This window comes from Muntiacus reevesi, chromosome 17 (assembly GCF_963930625.1).
Source record: "Muntiacus reevesi chromosome 17, mMunRee1.1, whole genome shotgun sequence".
NCBI classification, from domain to species: Eukaryota; Metazoa; Chordata; class Mammalia; order Artiodactyla; family Cervidae; genus Muntiacus; species Muntiacus reevesi.
This window is the reverse complement of record NC_089265.1, coordinates 10,065,874-10,090,582: the sequence shown is the minus strand read 5'-3', so window position 1 is coordinate 10,090,582 and position 24,709 is coordinate 10,065,874. Positions and strand designations below refer to the sequence as shown.

General features: G+C 40.6%; 1 protein-coding gene across 3 annotated transcripts in view; it reads left to right on the top strand.

Annotated features, from left to right (window-relative positions):
* ELP3 (elongator acetyltransferase complex subunit 3) overlaps positions 1–24,709 on the top strand; it is a 121,163-nt gene that overhangs the window by 23,365 nt on the left and 73,089 nt on the right. For all 3 annotated transcript variants that reach the window (XM_065908253.1, XM_065908255.1, XM_065908254.1), the window contains 2 exons: positions 2,100–2,168; positions 4,443–4,597. In XM_065908253.1, coding sequence (XP_065764325.1) covers positions 2,100–2,168; positions 4,443–4,597 — 224 coding nt within the window. The remainder of the gene's footprint in view (positions 1–2,099; positions 2,169–4,442; positions 4,598–24,709) is intronic.

Sequence of the window (24,709 nt, the reverse complement as noted above, 5' to 3'; positions counted from 1 at the left end):
TAAAATTTTTATTTCTTTTTTTTTTCTTGATTGCACAAGTTACTCATTCATGAAACATTTGCCAAGTGCCTCTATATATTGTTCCAGTCACTGCAGAAATACTTAACCTAAGCGCTTATTATTAACATAACATATGTCAACACTGTTCTAAACACGTTACAACTTTAAATCTTCTGGCAGCGTTTTGAAGGTAGACACTATTATTATCATAGTTTTATGGATAAGGAAACTGGAGCCTAGAAGGCTTACACAGCTGGCCTGGAGGACACATCCCAAATGTAACAGGGCCAGGCCTTGAATTCTGTGAACCTCACCAGGACGTTTTCCTGCCTCTGCAGCCGTGAAGAAAACAGGTCAGGTCTTGTGGAATCTGCATTCTAATAAGTGGAAGGTAGATAGTAATGATGCTGGGAAAGACTGAAGGCAAAAGACGAAGAGGGCAGCAGAGGATGTGATGGTTGGATGGCATCACCGAATCAATGGTCATGAGTTTGAGCAAGTTCCAGGAGACAGTGAAGGACAGGAAAGTCTGCGACTGGACAACAACAAGACAGTAATGAAACAAAAGAAAAAATAATCAGGCACCAGTTGAGATGGGAAGCAGGGAAGTAAAGTCAAGTAAGATATAGGAGAGAGTGACTTTAGCTTTGGTGGCTGGGAAGGGTGACGTGGTAACTGAGCCCTGGATGACAAGAAGGTGGCTTTTGAGAAAATCAAGAGAGAGCATCCTTAGCAGAGAGAATAGATAAAAGGCAGAGCCAAAGTGGGAATAACGGTGGAGCTCTGGAGCAGAGCGGGTGAGGGGAGAATGAGCTTTGGGATTCAGTGACACAGAGAGTTGTAAGGCAAGGCAAGAAGTTTGTCCAGGTTTTTCCATAAACTGTCGAGGAAAAACCCGAGTGAACTTTTTGGCCAACCCCGTGGCTGTCATGTGCAGCCAGCCAGGTTTAAAGCAGAGGAGTGTTCACGATGGGGAACACGTGTAAATCCATGACTGATTGATGTCACTGTGTGGCAAAAACCACTACAATATTGTAATTAGCCTCCAACTAATAAAAATAAATGAAAAAATAAAGCCGAGGAATGGTATAATCCAGGTAGGTCCTAAGAGGCCTTTGATGGCTCTTGCGGGGGCAAGAGTGAGAGCGGGAGGCCAGAGAGCAGGCTCTCCAAGCAGTGACCCCTTCAGAAGAGGCCGGCAGCCAGCAACCTAAGTGACTCTTTTTATCTTCTCATGTATGGTTTTTCATTTTTTTCCCTTTTTTTTTTTTTTAAATAGATCAAATTGTAAAAAACACAAAAGAAATCTCTCAGTGAAAAGGCTCCCTCTCATCACTTTCCCTGGCCACCCCATTCGGCTCCAGCCCCCTGAACAGTCCGTCAGTATCATCCCTTTCCTGTTCATCCACCATCGATATTAACAGCATATAGATACAAAGGCAATTCATGTCGTTTATCCTAACTTTGTACACAGCAGGTAATCTGTCAAGACCTTGCCTTTCTCATTTAACAGTGTGTCTTCAGGGAACATTTTCTTCTCTTTATTATTTCTGGCTGTGCTGGGTCTTCGTTGCCGCAGTCTTTCTCTGGCCGCAGTGCACGGGGCCCCCTTTGTGGCTTCTCTTGTGGAGCACAGGTTCCAGGCACGCGGCTTCAGTCATCGCAGCATGAGGCCTCAGCAGCTGGGAACATTTTCTGCCAGGACATTATTTTGTGGCCGTTGACCTTTGTAAGATAGCATGGAGACTTCGTGTTAAGCCATCACAAACTATGTTGTAATTTAATGATCTGGCTCAAAGGTTATTTTCTCAAGGAACTCTTTCGAATATGCATGCACACCTCTGTCTGGAGCAGCAAAACAGTTTGGTGGCCCAGGGGATTCCATCAGCGTTTACCCAAAGCTGTAGCTGTGACCCAGGGAGCCGCCTGCTGTTGAATGGAGGCCAGCCAGATAATCTTCAGGTCATTATTTCAAACTGACCAAACTGAGGAAGGAAGAAAGGAGCCCAAGAGAATTTTAGTTTTTTATACAACCCTTTTGAAAGTACATCTTATTTTTAATTCAGTGTGGGCATGACAGGATATTTTTCTTTTTTTAGCCAACCTCCATGCGAGCTATCCGTGCCAGGTATGACCCTTACCTGCAGACGAGACACCGGATAGAACAGGTAAGGTTTTAAAAAGCATTTTTACATTAGATCTTTATACTTAGGAGGTACTGTTGCTTGATTTGAGTCAAACCAGAAATAAGAACTGAAAGAATATTTCTCTCCTTCATAAGTTTTTAATATCCCATCTGACGGAGAGGAAAATTTTGCAGTTCCTAGCAGGGTCAAAAGCACCACTTGCTTTAAAGACCATATTATTTTCTGTAAGGGTTTTATAGTCTCTGAAGTTCTTTGAGTTTGTAGAAAGTCATGCATGTTATGAAACTTACAGTGGGTGGCAGTGTCGAAGGTCTTAGACAATAGGTGGGTGGATTAATTTTAGCTTCCATGAGCCAAATGAGAAATATTTGGCTGGTTTGCTGGGGTGAGAATGGGAAATTGACTTCAGGGGAATGAGGGTCTCGTGGGAGCCGTGGAATTGTTCTGTATAATGGTGGTTGTGGTGGTGGTGGTTACACAACTCTAAACTCATTTAATTGTACAATTAACGTTAATGGATTTTGTTGTATGGGGTTGGCCAGAAAAGTTTCAACATCTTACGGAAAAACCCAACGAACTTTTTGGCCAACCCAATGTATAAATTATACCTTAATGTAACTGATTAAAAACAAGTACTATGTCAGTGGCCTCTCTGTGTTCAAGAAGTCTGAACATTAATTTTGTTTTAAACTTATCTAATTTAAAACAACGCAAGCACTGTCTACAGTTTTTATAGTAACATCTAGTCGGGCAACTAGACAGTCTGAAATGGAAAATAACATGTAACAGAAACTCACTTCTGTGTTCTTTTCTTTTTTAGCCACGATATTTAATTTATTTAAAATGTGTCAGTAGAGCATGAAAGGTTTCTCTTTACCAAAAAGGAGCATGGGTTCTGGAAGATGCAGATAACACCAGAGAGTGGTGATTCTTCCCCAGCTGTAAATGTGCTAGAATCACCTGCGTGATGTTTTCAAGACACATGCCAGGTTTCACCTCTGGAGTTATATGGTGCTGTCTGGTTTAGGGTCCAGGCAAGATATTTTGAAAAAGCTACCAGGAAGATCTAATTGTGTATCCCTGGTGAATGACCATAGATGGAGTATTCTTTTAGTGTTGATAGCTATATGCACATACTTATATATTTGCATATGTTTCACATTCACGCATACACTTATGTATGTATAAGGATTTACATATGTATTGGGTTGGCCAAAAAGTTCATTTGGGTTTTTCAAGCCTGAATGAAATTTTTGGCTAACCTAATATAAGGATGTATGTATTTATTTATAAGTTGCTATTCTTCATTTTCAGAAATAAGTATTCAAAAAGATAGCTTTTTGCTCATATTAAGTGCAGATATCCTCTTTACTTAGTACATTAGAGTTCATAATTTGTAGTCCACTTGACTGAGTTTTTCTCAAGCCTAACACCTGGCAAGAAATCAAAATACCTGTTTTTAAATATTAGAATCTTGACTTATTGTTGTTGAAAAATGGAAAGATCTGTACTATTGTATCCCCACGTAGAGGAGATATTATATTTCACACTGATTATTCCCCCCACCCCTGAAACCAGGCTAAAAAGGTGCCACCTGTGTCCAGAATCTTCACAATTCAAAACTGGAAAGTTTTCATTTGAAACTGCTTTCTTAATGCTTCTTTCTAATCTGGTGTTCTCTTTCTTTGGTTTGCTTCAGGTCCTGGTTATAGTGCATATAGTCGTCTTTGTCCTCAACGCTGACCTCAAGGTCTGGCGTAGAGTACATGTTGAGGGGGCTTCCCTGGTGGCCCAGGGGTTAAGGCTTTGCCCTCCAGTGCGGGGTACAGGTTCAGTCCCTGGTTGGGGAGCTGAGATCCTCTGTGCCTTCTGGGCAAAAAAACAAAACGTAAAACAAGCAGTCTGATAGCAAATTCAGTGAAGTCTTCTTAAAAAATACATAATCAAGAAATATCTGTTTATTCTATTACAATGTATACAATTATATCTTGTATGATTATATTTGCTGCTAATTTATTTCTCTATTTTTGAATGTTCACTTAACTCTGTAAGTTGACATCAGACTTTTGATTATTTTAAATTTCCTACTCTTCCTCCTTATTTGAACCATAATTATTTTTCTTTCAGACTCTGGAGCCTATTTTCTTGAGTCCGTAGAATTTGCTCAACGTGTTTGCTTCTCGTTTTTAAACTGTAGTGATGAAAACACTGCCAAGTAAAATTAGAAATTTTCAGTAAGCCACTTAAGAGTAGTTGACTATACCTTCCTAATGCTGATGAATTTATGTCTTTCAGTTAAAACAACTTGGTCACAGTGTGGATAAAGTGGAATTTATCGTGATGGGTGGAACATTTATGGCCCTTCCAGAAGAATACAGAGATTATTTTATTCGAAATTTACATGATGCCTTATCAGGACATACCTCCAACAATATTTATGAGGCCGTCAAGTAAGAAATCCTTACTTTATCATATTCACCTGAGTGGTTGTTGGGTTATTCTCCTGGCAGCCTGGCAGCAGTCTGTGAGAATTCCTTTTGCTCTATGTCTAGCCTCCTAGTTCTTTGGGGGACAAGGGGAGAGGTTTTCATTCTTTTTACCTACTTGGTTTTCATGGATTGTAAGGTTAAATACATTTTTTCCAATTTTACTGAGATGTAGTTGACATACAATACTGTCTACAGGTGTGTAGAATAATGACTTCATTTATATCGTGAGATGATGACCACGATAAGTTTACTTAACAGAAATCATCTCATGCAGTTCTAGTTCTTGTTGTTACTACTATATTGTGAGGCGAAGGATTATGTGTTTTAAAAGTGACTATGGTCCACTGGCATTAGTATTCTCACAAAGTCACTGTGCAAAAGAATAAAAAGAAAGGAAAAGAGAAAAACAACAAAACATACAAAATCACTCTGCAGATCTTTTCGGCCTTAGGCTGCTCTAAGCTGCAGGAGTGGGCTTGATTGGAATTGGTGAGCTCACCCAGAAAAAGCAATGGCAGTACTTTTAATCTGAGACATTGAGCTGCTATAAAACTCACAGAACAAATGACTGTTATTTAATAGGTATTGTTTTATGACTTACTACCTGATGACTGTTGAGTCATTTCTCTTTGTGAATGGGATCATTTATTTGTTTCAAATTTTAGACAAAAAATCCTAGTCAAAACAGAAGACAGCTATGCTTTCTTTTGATACCTTCTGTCTCCATTTTTAGCAAGAAGAAAAATAAAGTTTCCTAAGTTTAGTGATTTTAGAAGTGAAAGTCTTAAAACAGTTTTTATTTTCAGAAATGTCAGGGACACCTGCCTAAGCTGCTGTGTACTCACCCTTTTTTTTACTGAACGTTAGTTGAAGGCCCACCAGGGAACCATGCTCTGCCTTGGGTACTGGGAACGACACGGTGAACAAGACAGATGTTGTCCTTGCCCTGGCAGTGCTGGAACTGCGGAGCATTCTGCTGGTTCAACAGATAACAAACAGTGGGTGCAGTGATGGAGACAGACTGCTGTGCTGGAGAAAACATAGGCTGATTCTGTACACGAAGTGGCGATGTTTAAGCTGAGATCGGAAGTACATGGAGGAGTCAGTCAGGCCAGGCACAGAAAACAAGTAAGACGGAGGCCCTGAAGCAAGGAGGAAACTTGAGGTGTTCCAGGAACAAAGAGGAGGCAGGTGTGGCTAGATTCCAGTGAACCAAGGAGCAGATGTCATGAGCGGAACTTGAAGAGTCAGTTGTGCTGGATGTTGAGGACTTAAAATGTTTGAATCAGCAGTAGGAAGTAGGTGAATGGTTTGGAGCCAGAGAGTGACGTGTTCAGGTTTGTAGGTCTGAAATCATCCTGGCTCTTGCGTGGCTAGTGGATTTGAGGGGTGCCAGGGCAGAAGTGGTAAGCCAGGTGGGAGACTGTTGTATCCACCCCTGCTCGAATGAGGGTGGTGACATCAGTGACAGAAGAGTAGATGGGTTACAGCTATATTTTATTGCTGATGGACTTTGAGTCAGGTTGGAAATAAGACGAAGGAATCGAGGATGACACCCAGTTTGGGTTGTAGAAAGCGATCAAGGGTAGTGCTGCCTACCAAGATGGAAGAACAGGGGAAAGAACAGGTTTGTGGGAGAAAAGTCAAGACTTTTACTTTGGCTTCATTAAGTTCGAAATGCCTCAAGTGGGGACATTTCTAGGCGTACAAGAGATGTCTGGGCTGGCAATAAATGTTCCAGAAAAAAAATGTTCTGTAACATTTCATGGAAAAACCTAAACGAACTTTTAGCCAGCCCTATAAAACTGAGGATTATCAGATTGTTACAGGTGTTTGTCATCACAGGAATGGATGAGCTTACCTTATGGGAGAGTCTCATGAATCTCCAAGGTACAGTACATGAAAAAGCAAGTTTTAGAGCAGCTCTTACTGTGTGATCCCATCTTTTGTGTGGTCATACCTGTGTAAGTATAAATACATGGAAGAGGTGATGGAATCTTGGTCATCATTGGCATCCTTTAGAACCGTGGTGGAAGGGACGTGGGGAATGGGAGTGAACGGGGACAGTCACATTTACTCTGTCTGCAGTGTGCTGGGCGCTGCAATGAGTATTTACTTACTTACTTCTTGCAAGAAATCTTTGAGTTACATATTTAAGCCATCCCTGTTTTACAAGTGAGGAAACTAAGGCCCAGAGAGATGAAGCCACTTGGCCCAGGTCCACAGGAGGTGAAGTGGGGCCTGTGAAACCAAGGCAGCTTTGCTTTCAGAGCCTAAACTTGGCTATAATTATCATGCAGGACGTCATGCCAGGCGTAAAACCAACAAGAGTACCTGTCTGTGTGTGTATGAGCACGCGTTTGTGTACATCACCAGAGCTTCAAAATACTGGAAGAAAAAAATTTTTTTTCCTTGCACTCCCTCTCCCACTGCCTTCAGGCTTTTTTTTTTTCCTGGTGTCTTTTTTATTACAGTGTGGGTAGGTTGGGTGCAGGAAAACATCTAATTATAAGGTGGTTCAAACAGTGCCCCTCTTAGTTTTTTGCAGGGTGATAAGTAGGACTTGAATGAACTCAAAGATGCTTTCATTATCCTGTAATTAAAATGGTTCTTGGCATGTCGCAGTCACAAGTAAACTGGTGAATGAATTTTGAATGATCGTCTGCTGGCAGGATGTTGACAACTAATGACCACGTAGGGCCTCTTGGAATGGGGGACAGGGTGCTGTGTTCACCCTACTTCAGTGCCCTTAATGTCTGCTGCCCTTTGGGTTGGTAAAAATGAAAAGAGTAGAGAGACTTTTTCATAAGTTTAGATAAACCTCCAGGGTAGTTTTGAAATATGAGGGAAGTGGGCAGGACACAACCTTTAAAAGAATGAGATGGGCATGTGTGTGCCTCTGTGCTCTGTCGTGTCCAATTCTTTGTGAACCCATGGACTGTAGCCCACCCAACTCCTCTGCTGGTGGAATTTCCCAGGCAAGAAGACTGGGGTGGGTTGCCATTTCCTTCTCGAGGGAATCTTCCTGACCCAAGGATCAAACCCAAGTCTCTTGCATCTTCTACATTGGCAGGCAAATTCTTTACCATTAAGCCACCTGGGAAACCCATGACATGGCCATGAGACATGACAGACTGGTTGGAACCAAGATGGTGGAACAGTTAGCCTCTAGAAGACATTGAGCCTTATCATACACTCATTGTAATACATTAGCATGCTAAATAGCACACCCACCAGCACCATAACAGTTCTAAGGCTAACCAAAGAGGTCAAAAAGTGGATGGTGATTGCTGGAAATCTCTGCCCCTTCCCCAAAATAATTAGAATAATTCTCCCTCTTGTCATAGTTATCGTTCAGTCACTCAGTCATGTCCAACTCTGCTATCCCATGGACTGCAGCGCACAGGATTCCCTGTCCTTCACCATCTCCCAGAGTTTGCTAAAACTCATATCCATTGAGTAGGTGATGCAATCCAACCATCTCATCCTCTGCCACCACCTCCTCCTCCTACCCTCAGTCTTTCGCTGCAGCAGGGTCTTTTTCAGTGAGTTGGCTCTTTGTATCAGGTGACCAAAGTATTGGAGTTTCAGCTTCAGCATGAGTCCTTCCAATGAATATTCAGGGCTGATTTCCTTTAGAATTGACTGGTTTGATCTCTTTGCAGTCCAAGGGACTCTCAAGAGTCTTCTCCAACACCGCAGTTCAAAAGCATCAATTCTTTGGTGCTCAGCCTTCTTTATGGTCCAACTCTTTCATCCATACATGACTACTGGAAAAGCCATAGCTTTGACTAGATGGACCTTTATCAGCAAAGTGATGTCTCTGCCTTTTAATACACTGTCTAGGTTTGTCATGGCTTTTCTTCCAAGGAGCAAGCGTCTTTTAATTTCATGGCTGCAGTCACCATCTGCAGTGATTTTGGAGCCCAAGAAAATAAAGTCTGTCACTGTTTCCATTGTTTCCCTATCTGTTTGCATGAAGTGATGGGACCAGATTCACTTCTTACCTATCACTTCATTTCAGAATTCTTTTGTGATGAAGCTAGAACCTCAGATTCAGCAGCAGTTTGAGATGCCTGGGTGGAGTGCTCAGCGTCTGGGAGAGTGGGTGTGAGCAGCCTACTTTGTGTGATGGCCACCAGAGGAGGCTATGGGTTAATTCTGTGTCCATGAATCAACTTTGAAAAACAGCAGGCAAGCCTGATCTCCATCCTGCAGGGCCTCGAGTAGCAGGATGAAATGGGACCTTATTTTTACTGCTCATTCGGAACCTTGATCATTCATGAATATGAGTCATACTGAGTAAAACGCTGAAGTCTTTCAAACTTTTGAGGGAGTCATGATGTAATCCAACGCCTTCTTCCTAATAATACTGACAAACAGATGACAGCTTAGAATAAAACGCAATTAGAGGAAAAACAGCCTTAATTAGTTCAAAGCCCCATGACGTTAGGATGACAACGGTACCTCAGAGGATTACTGCCTAAAAATCCATTGCACTCTGAGAATTCCCTCTTAGGATCAGATCATCTATTCAGACCATCACTTTTTTTTCTCTCCACGCTTCTGTGTTATATATTCTTTTCTCAGTGCAGCTGTTCTCTTGTTGCAGACCTTGTGCATTAACTGAGTTTGAATCATAAATATCTTTGATTTGTTCCATCCCTCCACCCCCCTCCATGAAAGTTTGTTGCAGAGATTTTTAGTCTGTTTTTTGGGTCCCCTAGGTCATGTGAGCTAGCTAGGCCAGCTGAAAATGTGTATAATGTATTTTTAGGATACAGTCAATTTGACATTTTATCAACTGAAACTTTAAAATTTTGCAATGCAAAGAGATAGAGGGAAACAATAGAATGGAAAACACTAGAGATCTCTTCAGGGAAATTAGAGATACCAAGGGAACATTTCATGCAAAGATGGGCACAATAAAGGACAGAAACAGTATAGACCTAACAGAAGCAGAAGATATTAAGAAGAGTTGCAAGAATACACAGAAAAACTATACAAAAAAGTTCTTAATGACCCAGATAACCATGATGGTGTGTTCACTCACCTAGAACCAGACATCCTGGAATGCATCATTATGAACAAAGCTAGTGGAGGTGATGGAATTCCAGCTAAGCTATATTTAAAATCCTAAAAGATGATGCTGTTAAAGTGCTGCATTCAATATGTCAGCAAATTTGGGAAACTCAGAGGTACGACAGGACTGAAAAATGTCCGTTTTCATTCCAATCCCAAAGAAAGGCAATGCCAGAGAATGTTCAAACTGCCGCACAGTTGCACTCATCTCACATACTAGGAAAGTAATGCTCAAAATTTTCCAAGCCTTGCTTCAACAGTACATGAACCAAGAACTTCCAGATGTGCAAGCTGGGGAACCAGAGATCAAGTTGCCAACATCCGTTGGATCATAGAAAAAGCAAGAGCATTCCAGAAAAACATCTACTTCTGCTTTATTGACTATGCCAAAGCGTTTGACTGTGTGGATCACAACAAACTGTGGAAAATTCTGAAAGAGATGGGACTACCAGCCCATGTGACCTGCCTCCTGAGAAATCTGCATGCAGGTCAAGAAGCAACATTTAGAACCAGACATTGAACAATGGACTGGTACCAAATTGGGAAAGGAGTACATCAAGGCTGTATATTGTCACCCTGCTTTTTTAACTTATATGCAGAGTACATCATGCAAAATGCCAGGCTGGATGAAGATCAAGCTGGATTCAAGATTGCTGGGAGAAATATCAATAACTTCAGATATGCAGCTTACACCACCCTTATGGCAGAAGGCGAAGAGGAACTAAAGATCCTCTTGATGAAAGAGAAAGAGGCGAGTGAAAAAAGCTGGCTTAAAACTCAACATTCAAAAAATGAAGATCATGGCATCTGGTCCTATCACTTCATGGTAAATAGATGGGGAAACAATGAAAACAGTGACAGACTTTATTTTCTTGGGCTCCAAATCACTGCAGATGGTGACTGCTGTCGTGAAATTAAAAGACACTTGCTCCTTGACCAACCTATGACCAACCTAGATAGCATATTAAAAAGCAGAGACACTAGTTTGCCAACAAAGGTCCGTCTGATGAAAGCTATGGTTTTCCAGTAGTTGTGTATGGATGTGAGAGTTGGACCATGAAGGAGAATGGGCACCAGAGAACTGATGCTTTTGACCTGTGGTGTTGGAGGAGACTCTTGAGAGTCGCTTGGATTGCAGGGAAATCAAATCAGTCAAACCTAAAGGAAATCAGTCCTGAATATTCATTGGAAGGACTGATGCTGAAGCTGAAGCTCCAGTACTTTGGCCACCTGATGTGAAGAACTGACTCCTTAGAAACTCCCTGATGCTGGGAAAGGTTGAAGGCAAGAAGAGGATGACAGAGGATGAGATGGTTGGATGGCATCACCAACTTGATGGACATGAATTTGAACAGGCTTCGGGAGCTGATGATGGACAGGGAAGCCTGGCATGCTGCAGTCCATGGGGTGGCAAAGAGTCAGACACGACTGAATGACTAAACTGATACTCTTTGTGTGAAGCTTTATTTTTACAGAAATAGTCTGATGCCTAGTGGTATGTGTAAATTGTCCTTTTTGGGGGTGAAATGAACTTTTATTCTATAACTTCAGATCACGGTATGTGTGCAGAAAAAGCCTTTTGAAGAAGAAAGCCTCTTTCTCTAAAGGACAGACCAGAACTGGCATTGTTTTGTTTCTGTTCTTTAATTTACCTCAAGGGGGCAATAAACACTTTACTTTCAGATAAAAATTTATATGTGATTTGAGTTTTCATTGCAGCAAATATCATGAATGGCTCTCGGGAAGTAGTAAAAGTACAGTCTGGGAGCCATAAAACCAGCCATAAATGCTATGCTGAGTCCTGCCAACCCACACTTGACATGTTTTGCTTTTTTTGCTCCTGGCCTCTGTGCTTTTATGAAATAATCTAGAAAAAGCCAATTTGCAGTCTTGTGTTTGTGGAGGTAAATTTTTACTGCCAGCTCCCTATAATAGAGTTGGTATTTGTGTTTTAGGGAAGCTTTGTGTAATTTGAAGAAATAGTTGTCTGGTTGGCGCTACAGAACTAGAGGCTCAGAAAACTTTTCAAATGTTGACATCCTTGCAAAGTTTAGAGCAGCCCGGAGATGCTGTGTTTTGGACATGACATTTCCTGCAAAATTTTTGGATGGACATTTATTTATCTTACTCTGCTCTAAGTTCTCTGGCATAGATGGTAATTAAGAAAACTATTTGGGTTACCTAGTGTGACTCACCTTTCTCAGATGTAAGGTAGTGAATTCATGTTTATTTTCCTGTTATTTTCCTAGTCTGCATGCATGCGTGCTCAGTCGTGTTCAACCCTTTGCGACCCTGTGGACGGTAACCCACCAGGCTCCTCTGTCGACGGAATTCTCCAGGCAAGAATACTGGAGTGGGCTGCCATTTCTTACTCCAGGGGATCTTCCCCACTCAGGGATTGAATCCGTGTCTTCCTGCACTGGCAGTTGGGTTCTTTACCACTGAGCCACCAGGGAATCCTTATTTTCCTAGTAGTTGACGCTAACACGACTACACAGATACAGTACTGAGTTACATCCTGGGACGTCCCTGGTGCTCCTCTGGCTAAGACTCCACACTCCAAATGCAGGTGGCCCAGGTTCGATCCCTAGTCAAGGAACTGGATCCCACGTGCTGCAGCTAAGACCCAGCACAGCCAGATTAAAAAAATAAATATTTTAAAAGTTATTATTCATATTGTGACTAATGAGTCAACCTCATTTAAAGTTAATAGCCATTGTTCGAATTGACGTCAAGTTCTGCTGTTAGCTCGACTTTGTCCCTGCTTCGCTATCATGTGTCGCGTCTAAATCAAGTTTTGCTTTTTTCTGAAAAGATTAAGAGTTAGAGTAAGGAAAAATCCTGACAAGGCGAACTCGGTTAACATTTATGGCAGGGTGGTAGCAAGTAGTGTGCTCGCTCCCTGCAGCTGGGAACGTTGGAAAGCTGAGGAAACAGAGTCAAGGACGAAGCAGGTATGGTTTCTGTGAGGACTCATTAAATCAAGCAAAGTGATAATCCCTCCTATCACCTAGACTGAGACCACAGCAGTCTCTAGAGACCGTCAATCACTGGTGACTCTCGTCCTTCAAAAATCATCGCCCTGGAGATGAAAAGGACCAGCAGTGGGGCCTGAGTCACCCATTCGCCAGAATGCACACGTCGCCAAATAACTCAGAGCAACCTTTTAACAGTCGTATTCCTTTTTAATCAGTCTTGCCCAGAAGCAGTTTTACACTCAATCTTTGTTGCTCCTTGGCTATTCTCACAAGATGCCTTTTAAAAGGAGAGTTACCCATCAAGAAGTGAGTGAGTCATGCCTTCTCCCTGTGGAATTTTTAATTCATTTCCGTTCCTTCCTTTTTTTTTCCCCATGTCCATCAGTGAGTTTAAAGCCCCCAACTATGTCCTCCTGAGTCCTGGAAAAACTAGAGTGCTAGGTAACGCTGGGTGCCAGGCCCAGAAGATAATTTCATGAATTTGCAGAGTAACAGAGAAAGCAGAGCAACCTGAGAAGCCCTGAAAGTGACCACCTCCTGCCTTTCCGGGCTTTGGCTCCAGTATCCCACCTCCCACCCACCGCTCACTTTATATATTGATCACTTTTACTACCTCTCTTGGTAAATCAGATTTTCACAGACGGTAACTCCGATCCTTGACACTGGCAGCACAATTTAGGGTACAATCTTAGTCATCATAAAGAGATACTAGTTTTTCTCCCAACATTTTCTTTGAAATAAAAATGGAAAGAATTTTCCAGTAAACATCACATACTTAGCACCTGATGGAAAGAATTTTCCAGTAAACATCACATACTTAGCACCTGTGTTCTATGATATGTGCTTTATCACATACTTAGCTAACTAGCCATTTCTATGCATTCATCAATCCCTCTTTTATTTATTTATTTATTTTTTAACACATTTTAAAGCAGGATGCAGGCAGGCTTCGGAACACTTTCCCCAAAGACATCATCATGCACATCATTAGCTAGTTCACTGTAGTCTTGTCTTTTCAAGTAAATTTACATACAATGAAATGCACAGATGCTATGGGTACCTCTTGATGAGTTCTAACTAATGCGTGTACCTGTGTAACAAAACCCTGCTAAGACAGAGAACATCATCGCCACCGAAAGTTTCCTCCGGCCTCCTCCCTGTAAATCCCCACCTGGACTCCCAGAGGCGGCCATTGTTCTCATGTTTTCCCCTTTCATAGATTAATTTTGCCTATTAAACTTCATGTTTTAGCTGGCCAAAAAGTTAGTTCGGGATTAGTAAGTCAGTAAGATGGTCTGGAAAACCCAAATGGGCATTTTGGCCAACCAAATAAATGGAACCAAATAATACATATTCTTTGGTGTGAGACATCTTTTCTTGGAGAGTTATATTTTGAGCTTCATCCATGTTGAGTTTTATAATAGCCATTATCTTTTTAGTTCTGGGTAGAATTCCTTTGTAGGCATAGACCATAGTTTGTTTATCCATTCTGTTGATGGATAGCTGGGCTATTTCCAGTTTGTAGCTTTCATGGTAAAACTTCAGTGAGGACACTTATGCAGTCTTTTTGTGAACATATGTATTTCTCTTGGGTATAATAACCATCATACATTTAGTTTCAAAACTGCCAGACATTTTCCCAAAGTGGTTGCATCATTTGTACTCCCACCAGTGACATACGAGTGTTCATTTGTTCCACATCCTCACCAGAGTAAGGTAGTGTCATTTTTGCAAGTTTAGCCATTCTAGTGGGTGTGTAGTGGCATCTCACTGTGCTTTTAATTTGCGTTTTCCTGATGACTAATGATGCTGAGCACTTTGTTATGTACTTATGCTTTCTGTGTATATTTCCTTTGTGAAGTGTGTGTTAAAATCTTTTGCCTATGTTTTTATTTTTTGTATGCCCTGGATTCTAGTCCTTTGTTCAGTCTCTATTTTGCAAACATGAAAACTCAGTCTGTGACTTGACTGTTCATTATGTTAAAATCTTTGAGCAGAGTGTTTTCTTTTGGTAAAGGTTCAGTTCTGTTCAGTCACTCAGTTGTGTCTGACTCTTTGTGACCCCATGAATCGCAGCACGCCAGGCCTCCCTGTCCATCACCAACTCCTGGAGTCTACCCAAACCCATGTCCATCGAGTCGGTGATGCCATCCAGCCATCTCATCCTCTGTTGTCCCCTTCTCCTCCTGCCCTCAATCTTTCCCAGCATCAGGGTCTTTTCAAATGAGTCAGCTCTTCGCATGAGGTGGCCAGAGTATTGGAGTTTCAGCTTCAACATCAGTCCTTCCAGTGAACACCCAGGATTGATCTCCTCTAGGATGGACTGGTTGAATCTTCTTGCAGTCCAGGGGACTCTCAAAAGTCTTCTCCAACACCACAGTTCAAAAGCGTCAATTCTTTGGCGCTCAGCTTTCTTCACCGTCCAACTCTCACATCCATACATGACTACTAGAAAAACCATAGCTTTGACTAGATGGACCTTTGTTGGCAAAGTAATGTCTCTGCTTTTTAATATGCTATCCAGGGTGGTCATAACTTTCCTTCCTAGGAGAAAGTGTCTTTTAATTTCATGGCTGCAATCACCATCTGTAGTGATTTTGGAGCCCAAAAAAGTAAAGTCTGACACCGTTTTCACTGTTTCCCTGTCTATTTCCCATGAAGTGATGGGTCCAGATGCCATGATCTTAGTTTTCTGAATGTTGAGCTTTAAGCCAACTTTTTCACTCTCCTCCTCCACTTTCATCTAGAGGCTTTTTAGTTCCTCTTCACTTTCTGCCTTAAGGGTGGTGTCATCTGCATATCTGAGGTTATTGATATTTCTCCCGGCAATCTTGAGTCCAGCTTGTGCTTCTTCTAGCCCAGCGTTTCTCATGGTGTACTCTGCATATAATATCTAGCAATTTTTTTCTTTCATAATTACTGCCTGTTTTATATTATCTCTTAAAAAACCTTTGCCTACTCACAAGGCAAGAAGATATTTTCCTGTGTTTTTTTCTAGTTATAGATTTAACTTTTATGTTTAGTTTCATATGTAGGCTTATGATCCATCTTGATTTAATGTTTTATGTGTAGTGCATGATAGGAGTTGAGATTTCTTTTTTTCTATATACGTACCTAATTGTTTCAACATTACTTCTTTTAAAACTTCCCTTTCCCATATAGATTGTATTGGCAGTTTTGTCAAAAATCCATTGGCTATATAAATTTTGGACTGGACTCTCTTCTGTTCCATTGATTTGTTTTCAGTCTCTATGCCAGTACCATAGCCTGATTCCTATAGTTTTAGGGTATGTCCTGAAGCAGTGTAAGTCTTCTAACTCCATGCTAGTTTTTTAAGATTGCTTTGGATATTTTAGGTCCTTTGTCCTTCTGTATAAAGTTTATGCTTGTCAATTTCTAGTAAAAAGTGTGATAGGATTGGTGTTGTGTTTAAAGTATAGAAAAATTTGAGAAAATCGACAATTTAACAATATTGAGCCTTCCAATTTATGGACATAGTCTGTCTTCTAGTTTTTAATTTCTCTTAGCAGTCTTTAGTTTGGAGATTTTGTAAGCTTTTGGTTAAATTTATTTCAAAGGTTGGCCAAAAATTCATGTGGGTTAAACAGGACAGACTTTTTAGTCAACCCAGTATTTTGCTTGTTGATGTTATATTAAGTGAAATTTTTTTAATTGTATTTTCACATTGTTTGCAGTTAGTATCTAGGTACACAGTTGATTTTTGTGTATTAACCTTATAGCATATGAACTTACTAAATTCACTGCTTAGTTCTGTAAGTTGTTTTTGTAGGTATGCTAGAATTTTCTTCAAAAATAGTCATGTAATCTACAAATACAGTGAGTTTTAATTTTTTCCTTTTGGTTGTGGATGCTTTTCTTCCTTATTGCAATAGCTTGGACATTTTGTCCACTGCTAAATGAAAGTGGTGAGAATGAGTCTGTCTTACTCCCAATAATATAGGGAAAACATATAATGCTGCAGTATTAAGTGCAGTGTTACCTGAGAGTTTTTTTTAAGATATCTTTATCAGATTGAAAAATTTTGCAGAGTTTTATCGTTAACTCATGTGTCTAATGATTTCTCTGTGACTCTTTAAAAGATAAAACGCTTTTCCTCTTTCATTCTGATACTGTATATTACTTTGATTTTTTTAATGTTAAACTAACCTTGCATTCCTAAGATAGACCCTACCTTTAACTGAATCCCACAAATTTTAATATGTTCTATTTTAATTATTATTCAATTCACAATGTTTCCTGAAATTGTATTTTTACCTGTGGATTATATGCAAATGGATTGTTTAATTTCTAAGTTTCCAAAAACATGGAGTTTTTCTTGATTTCTGATTTAATTCCCTTTTGGTCAGAGAGTGTCTATTCTGTACCATTTCAGTTTTTTAAAAGTTTTTTTTATTGAGACTTATTTGTGGCTCAACATATATGATCTCTCTTGATGAACATACTATGTGTATTTGAAAGAAGGTTTTGGATATAATGTTCATACATTAGTTGTAATGTATTTTTCTTTCTACGTATCACTGGAGTCAACTTTCTAATACTTTGTAAAGGATTTTATTCATGGGGGATGGTGCTCTATGACTTCCTTCTATGTTTTCTTTTCCTTGTTACATTCTGGCTTCAATGTTATGCCAGCCCTATAAAACAAGTGATGAAGCGTTTCCTCCTTATTTTCTGAAAGACTTCACGTAAGATGAATATTATTTCTTCTGTGTGTTTGCTGAAATTCATGAGTAAAACTGTCCAAGACTAGAGTTTTCTTTAGGGGAGGGTTTTAGATGGTTAGATGCTGGGCTTTCCTGGTGGCTCAGTTGGTAAAGAATCGGCCTGCGGTGCAGGAGACCCGGGTTCAATCCGGGAAGGTCCTTGCAATCAGGAAGATTCCTTCTGATCAGGATCAGATCCTTCCAGTTGGAAGATGCCTTCCGATCAGGAAGATCCCCTGGAGAAGGAAATGGGAAACCCCTCCAGCATGCTTGCCTGGAAAATCCCGTAGACAGAGGAACCTGGTGGGCTGCAGTCCACGGGGCACCAAAGAGTTGGGCACAGCTGAGTGACTAACACTTTAGATGGTTAGCTCCGTTCCTTTGATAGACAAAGGGGTGTTCAGATACTATGTTTCATCTCTGTCCATTGTGTAAGTTGTATTTTTCAAGGAATTTGACTGTTTTATCCAAGTTGTCAAGCTTTTTGGTATAAAGTTGTTCGTAACATTCCCTTACTTTGTTTTTAATGTCTGTAGATGTTATTGATCACTCCCCTTCAATCCTGATATAGATAATCTGTGTTCTTTCTTTTTTTCTCTATCAGTCTAGTTATGGTTTGTCAATTTTGTTGTTCTTTGCAAAGAATTAACTTCTGATTTTGTTTATGCCCTCTACTTTATATATTTCTGCTTTTATTCTTATATCACCTTCTACTTTCTTTGGGTTTACTTTGCTCTTCTTTTTTCTTTGCTCAAATAAGGTGTAGAAACCTAGCCATCCTATAGACCTTTTTTCTTTTCTAATTTAAGTATTTAAAGCTTTACGTTTTCCCCATAAGCACTGCTTTAACTGAATCCCACAAATTTTAATATGTTCTATTTTAATTATTATTCAATTCACAATGTTTCCTGAAATTGTATTTTTACCTGTGGATTATATGCAAATGGATTGTTTAATTTCTAAGTTTCCAAAAACATGGAGTTTTTCTTGATTTCTGATTTAATTCCCTTTTGGTCAGAGAGTGTCTATTCTGTACCATTTCAGTTTTTTAAAAGTTTTTTTTATTGAGACTTATTTGTGGCTCAACATATATGATCTCTCTTGATGAACATACTATGTGTATTTGAAAGAAGGTATATTCTGCTGGTTTTGGATATAATGTTCTATAAGTATCAATTAAGGTGGTAGATAGTGTTGTTCAGTGGTCTCTGGGGATTTCTTTTTTTTCTATGTAGTTCTATCTATTGCTGAGAGAAAAAGAGTAAAATCTCCAGCTATGATTGAAGAATTATCTGTTTGTCTCTTCAGTTGTATTAGTTTCTACTTCATTTGTTTTGAAGATCTGCTAGGTGTATGCACATTTGTGATTGGTATGTTTTCCTGGTGTGTGAACTTTGATAGAACTCTGATTATGAGCTTACTTTTTTATCATTATGAGAAGTCCTTTCTGGTCTTGAGGTCTCCTCTTTTTTTGGTGGTGTTTCCCATTACAGCTGTTATATACATACTGTTTCCTCTATGTATTACCTGTTTCTATCCATTTACTTTGTACCTGTATGTGTCCCTGTATTGAAAATGTGTTTCTTATAGATAACAGTCTGCAGTAGTTGGGTCTTGTTTCTTTAATCCATTTTGACATTGTCTGCCTTTAATTGGAATATTTAATCTGTTCACATTTGCTACAATTGAATTTGCAACTACTAATTTAGTTACTCCCTCACTTTGGTTTTTAGTAGCCAAGAGTTGTGGTCACTGAATACTATTATTGTCTAATTTCATATAATGCATTTTTTTCTGTGTCTTTTAATACGGAATGTCTTCTTAAGAGAGAGGATCTCTTATATCAGGCACAGTGCCTTGAGAAGAGAAGGCATTGGCTTGGCCAAAAAGTTTGTTCAGAAACCTAAACGAACTTTCTGGCCAATGCAATACTTAGAAACCATTGTTAAGTGAGTGCAGTGGGAAGAATTGTGCAGTGAGAATGGGTTCCAAGCTTATTTTCTGTTGTTACCCTACATTATTAATGAGAAGGTGAGACTGAATTATTGCTAAAGTTACTGATTTCTGTGACATTCTGTGCTGTAAGGATTTCTATTGAAATGGCGGTTTTTATCTAAAAGATGTGTTGAGCGGTTATCTTTCATCTAACAGTCACTTTCTGACAATGGCAGCTTTTCTATAATGTTTCGTTATGTGTGTGTGTGTTAGTCACTCAGTTGTATCCAACTCTTTGTGACCCCATGGACTGTAGCCCACCAGACTCCTCTGTCCATGGAATTCTCCAGGCAAGAACACTGGAATGGGTTGCCACTCCCTCCTCCAGGGGATCCTCCCGACCCAGGGATCGAACCCTGATCTCTTGCGTAGCAAGCAGATTCTTTACCACTGAGCTACCAGGGAAGCATGATGTTACGTGTATAATGTACTATTAATAGAAAATAAAAAAGCAATCATGGTTACCACACATTCTTTCAATATTGTATTCACATTCAAATTTAAGGGCTATATACATAACATTCTAGTCCTTAAATTTGAATGTGAATACAACATTGAAAGAATGTGTGGTAACCCTGATTGTTTTTAAATTTTCTGATAATAGTATACTGCTGTTGGTTCTTCAGCATTCTGACTAGGTGTACAAAATAATAGCATTCTTGTTGGGTGTTGGAAGAATCAAAACCCAAAATGTTACGGGTTGTTTTTCATGTGTCTTAAACCTTGTCAGCCAGCAGGATAAGGGAGCAGAGGTCCCTGATTACTCTCTCAGCTCTGTTACCAGGTTAGTTTCTCATAGGTTGTACTCATTTAAGAATCGAAATTCTGCTTCTCTCTGGTACCTCAGTTTGTGTTGAGCGAAACCTTTCGTTATGTATTAGACCCTCCCAACATAACTGCCAATATCCAGGAAGCAAACTTGACTGCCATCTCAAAAGGAAGAAGTTATTTTATAAATCCTCAAACATCCAACTCAGTCTTTCTTCAGTCTAGACTGTCATTAGCTCAGCATTAGACAGGACGTAAAATTCTGTTGAGATATTTTCTAGATATGATTATACTCACTCCCCAAAAAAGAATGTGTTCAGTGGTACTTCTGAGGAATTGGGGGACTTCCCCAGTAAAGAATCTGCCTGTAGTGCAGGAGACTATCGCTGGGTTGAGAAGATGTCCTGGAGAAGGAACCCACTCCAGTGTTCTTGCCTGAAGAATCCCATGGACAGAGGAGCCTGGCGGGCTACAGTCCAGGGGGTCACAGAGAGTCAGATAGGACTGAGTGACTAAGCCCAGCACTGAGGAATTACACCAATAACCCCAGGTCTTATTTGGCAAGTCAAACAAACCTTTGGCTGTCCAAAGTTTATAAATTCTACTTACTCATTTTGGGACTTCAGATGCAGAAGAGAGTTTGTACCTTGTGACTAATGAAAGTTCGTATTTCGTCTACATACCATAAATATCTACTTTGTGGTTTGGTTTGAGTAGGTTGGGTTTGGGGAAGAGGGATGTCCATGTAGGAAAGGGTCCATAAACCTCTCAGGAATTTGGACCTCAACCTCTGGTGAGATTTTACACAGGAAATCGAAAGTAAGGCCCATCCAGCTTCATTAATGACTGAGGTTTCAGACAGGATGGCAGGAAATTAATAGCAATCAGAAATGTTTTTTTGATGCCACAGCCTTCTTGGAGTGAAACAGAAACAGTTTACAAAAGATAATAAAGAGCCTTTCTTATCATCTTCCTTCAGCGTCCTGCTGGTTGGGGCCTTATTGTGAGGAGACAGTAAGTAGTAATAATAGATGTCACTTTTATAGGTCACTTTCTTCCAGAAATAGAAGCATGCTTTCCAAGAAACAGTTTCTATCCAGTTACAACATCTGCCACTTCTGACTCTTTGATCTTAAGTGGTTCTTGATTTTAGCTGTATGTCTTAATCCCTACAGCTAGACTGTTGAGCATCCCTGGGACAAAGGACTACTGTGTCTTTACTTTCTATAGATTACCTGGTTGAGGGTTAAGCAATTTTTAGGGTTAACTGTTTGGGAACCTGTTCCCAAAGGGGAATGGTTACCAGTTGAATTAGCTGGAGGCTGCCATAGGATTTAAGAGAGACCTCCTTCAGCTATGTGTCTTTAGCTTTGCCTCATTCATTTACTCATTCTTCATATTTGTATTTTTTTTTTTTATATTGAAGGAGAGTTTTCAGTGCTGAAGGCCTTACCTCTAAACATTTATGACCTACTGCCTTCCAGGAGCTTCCTGTCTAGATGGACAAACAGGCATATCCACAAATAAGGAGACAAACTCCACACAGAGTATGGGCAAGGTATTTTGGAATGGGAGCACAGAGTTACCAAGAGGCACTGGGGAGATGTCACGACAGGAGAAATGCTTTTGAGCTTTGTTTTGAAGGCTGGTAGCATCTGGTTTTTATTTGCTTTGATGTTCCCAGGTTTCTGTCCCATTCCCCTCCCACCACCACCTCCCATTTTTTAAAAAAATGCCATCAGCATAAGTTGTTGGCTTAAGTTAGCTTCACAGAGAACATTAGCATCTTTTCTAGTTGATGTTGCACCTACAGCAAGCAAAGAAGTGTGCGTGCATGCTAAATTGCCCCAATCGTGTCAGACTCTTTGTGACCCTATGGACTAGCCTGCCAGGCTCCTCTGTCCATGGGATTCTCTAGGAAAGAATACTGGAGTGGGTTGCCATGCCCACCTCCAGGGGCTATTTCAACCCAGGGATCAAACCTATGTCTCATACATGTCTTGCATTGGCAGGTGGGTTCTTTACCACTCACACCACCTGGGAAGCCAGATCAGCATAGGCCCATGAAGGTGGCGTTTAGGCTTATATAGATGACTGTAACGTCACAGAAAGAGAAGTGGAGTTGGAATCGGAAAACCAGAGTTCTGACTTTGTCTCTTAGAAGCTTGTGGTCAGGGTTGGAAAATTCGGTATTTCCTAATTGCCCAAGAACTTAAGAAGCCCACTGCCTCTCCCTGCTCCCCAAAGGCATGGCAGCTGAACTTGGTAGTAAAGAAGAGCTGTACTCTTGGATGGCTGTTGAAACGATATGGGAGGTTAGATCAGCCATAAAATGCCAGCTCAGGTACTTTGCTTAGATTAGTTGACTGCCTTTGTGCACATATTTGTGTATTAACACATGTATGTGGACTCAAGAAAAATGGTATAGATGAACCTGTTTGCAGGGCAGGCATAGAGATGTGGACATGGGGAACAGACTTGTGGGCGTGGGGAAGGGAGTGGGATGAACTGGAGGCTGGGACTGAAGGATGTGTGCTGCCATGTGATGCAGACAGCTGGTGGGAAGCTGCTGGCTCTCAGGGAGCTCAGCTCGGCGCTCTGAGGACCCAGAGGGGTGAGATGGGGGAGGAGAGGGAGGCTCGAGAGGGAGATTTGTGTGTGCGTGTGGCTGACTCATGTTGTTGTGCAGCAGAAACTGACACAAAATATTGGCTTTTAAAAGCAGGTTACTTCTTATCCCTTCATTTCTGCTGCTGCCAAAGGTATTGACATAATCCCCCCAAGAGGAAAGACTTGGCGGTAAATTTTTGTTTGAGGATAAGGTTTGCCTCTGTGTCCTAGGCTATATTCTAATTACTTCTGAAGAGACCTTATCATCCTCGCAGCAGCCTTCTCTATCAGTCTTGCTTGGGCCTTTGAGGATCCACGCAGCAGAGGTTCTGTGGATTTAGTTCTCCTTCCTATAGACACATTCCATCTGTGCGGTTGCCTGTCCTCTCGTTGTCCTGGGAACGCAAGGTACTATTGTGCTGCCAAGCTTGCTAACTTAATGGCATCCTTCTCGGATATATTGTGGGTTTTGTGAAAAATATCAGTTAATAGAGGGGTACAATTTTGGAATGTCTGACTGTAAGATGTCCTCACTTACTTTGTGAAATATATTCATTTAGAGTTTTCTGCTTCATGGGTTTCTTCAGTCAGCCTTCATGCAGTATGCTTTCTCCATAATACATTAGTGTTTCAATTTTTAAAAATAATGGTTTTCTCCAAACACGATAATTGATGTTTGAGTGTGAGTTACGTGTATCCTGTGGCAGTGTATACCTCTGTTCCTGCATGCCTGAAGACTCACTTATTAGAGAGGCCTGTGACTTTCTGGTCCGATTGTCTCAGAGAAGTCAGTTGATTTAGTATCCTATCAGAAGCAAGATTTGATAAGATCTGTGCCCTTTTTTGTCTTACGATTCGTTGTTTAGTAACTGTGGACTAGTTGTTTACCTTTAGTTCTTGCTGCCTCTGATAATCCTATATAAAACCTTAGGAATACAGTCACAGTGTGAAAGACTTGAGTCAGTTCTTCAGTTCAGTGATTCTTAACCACCTTAATAATTATTATTAAATAAGTTTGTTTTATTGACAGTGATGAATGAATGAATTTAAAAGAGAACAGTAGTTACAGACCTGTGGGAATTTTATGATTTTTCTTTTTCACGACAAACGCTATGAACTTCTTTGGAAAGAAGGAAATGAAGTGCCAAATAAAGGCTTCCCTCACCCTCCCCAAAGAATTAAGAAAGTTGTAAAAAGGCATTTGGAAGAATTATTTCATTCTAGAAGTTGAAGTGTGAAGTGAAAGTCACTTACTTTCACTTGTGTCCAACTCTGTGCGACTCCATGGACTATACAGTCCATGGAATTTCTCTAGGCCAGAATACTGGACTGGCTAGCCTTTCCCTTCTCCAAGGGATCTTCCCAACCCAGGAATTGGACCCAGGTCTCCCGCATTGCAGGCAGATTCTTTACCAGCTGAGCCATAAGGGAAGCACAGAAGTTGAAGAGGAGACAGATCTGATATCCCATGCTGAAATGTCCAAGCAGTGTGATAAAGTGAAACAGAACAAGGATTTTTGGCCTTGGCAAAATCCTATCTTCAAGTCCTGACTTAGATTTTATGAGCGCTGTACTCTTGGACAAAGTGCGAAGTGAGGTGTTAATTGCTCAATCATCTCCAACCCTGTGCAACCCAATGGACTGTAGCCTGTGAGGCTCCTCGGTCCATGGGATTCTCCAGCCAAGAATACTGGAGTGGGTACCCATTCCCTCCTCCAGGGGATCTTCCCAACCCAGGGGTCAAACCCAGATCTCCCACATTGCAGGCAGATTCTTTACCATCTGAACCGCTAGGGAAGCCCTGGACAAAGCATTGGGTTGGCCAAAGTTTTTCCATAAGCTGGCATGGAAAAACAGAGACAAATTTTTAGGCCAACCCAATATTTGATCACGTTAGGAGCTTCAGTTTCTGAATC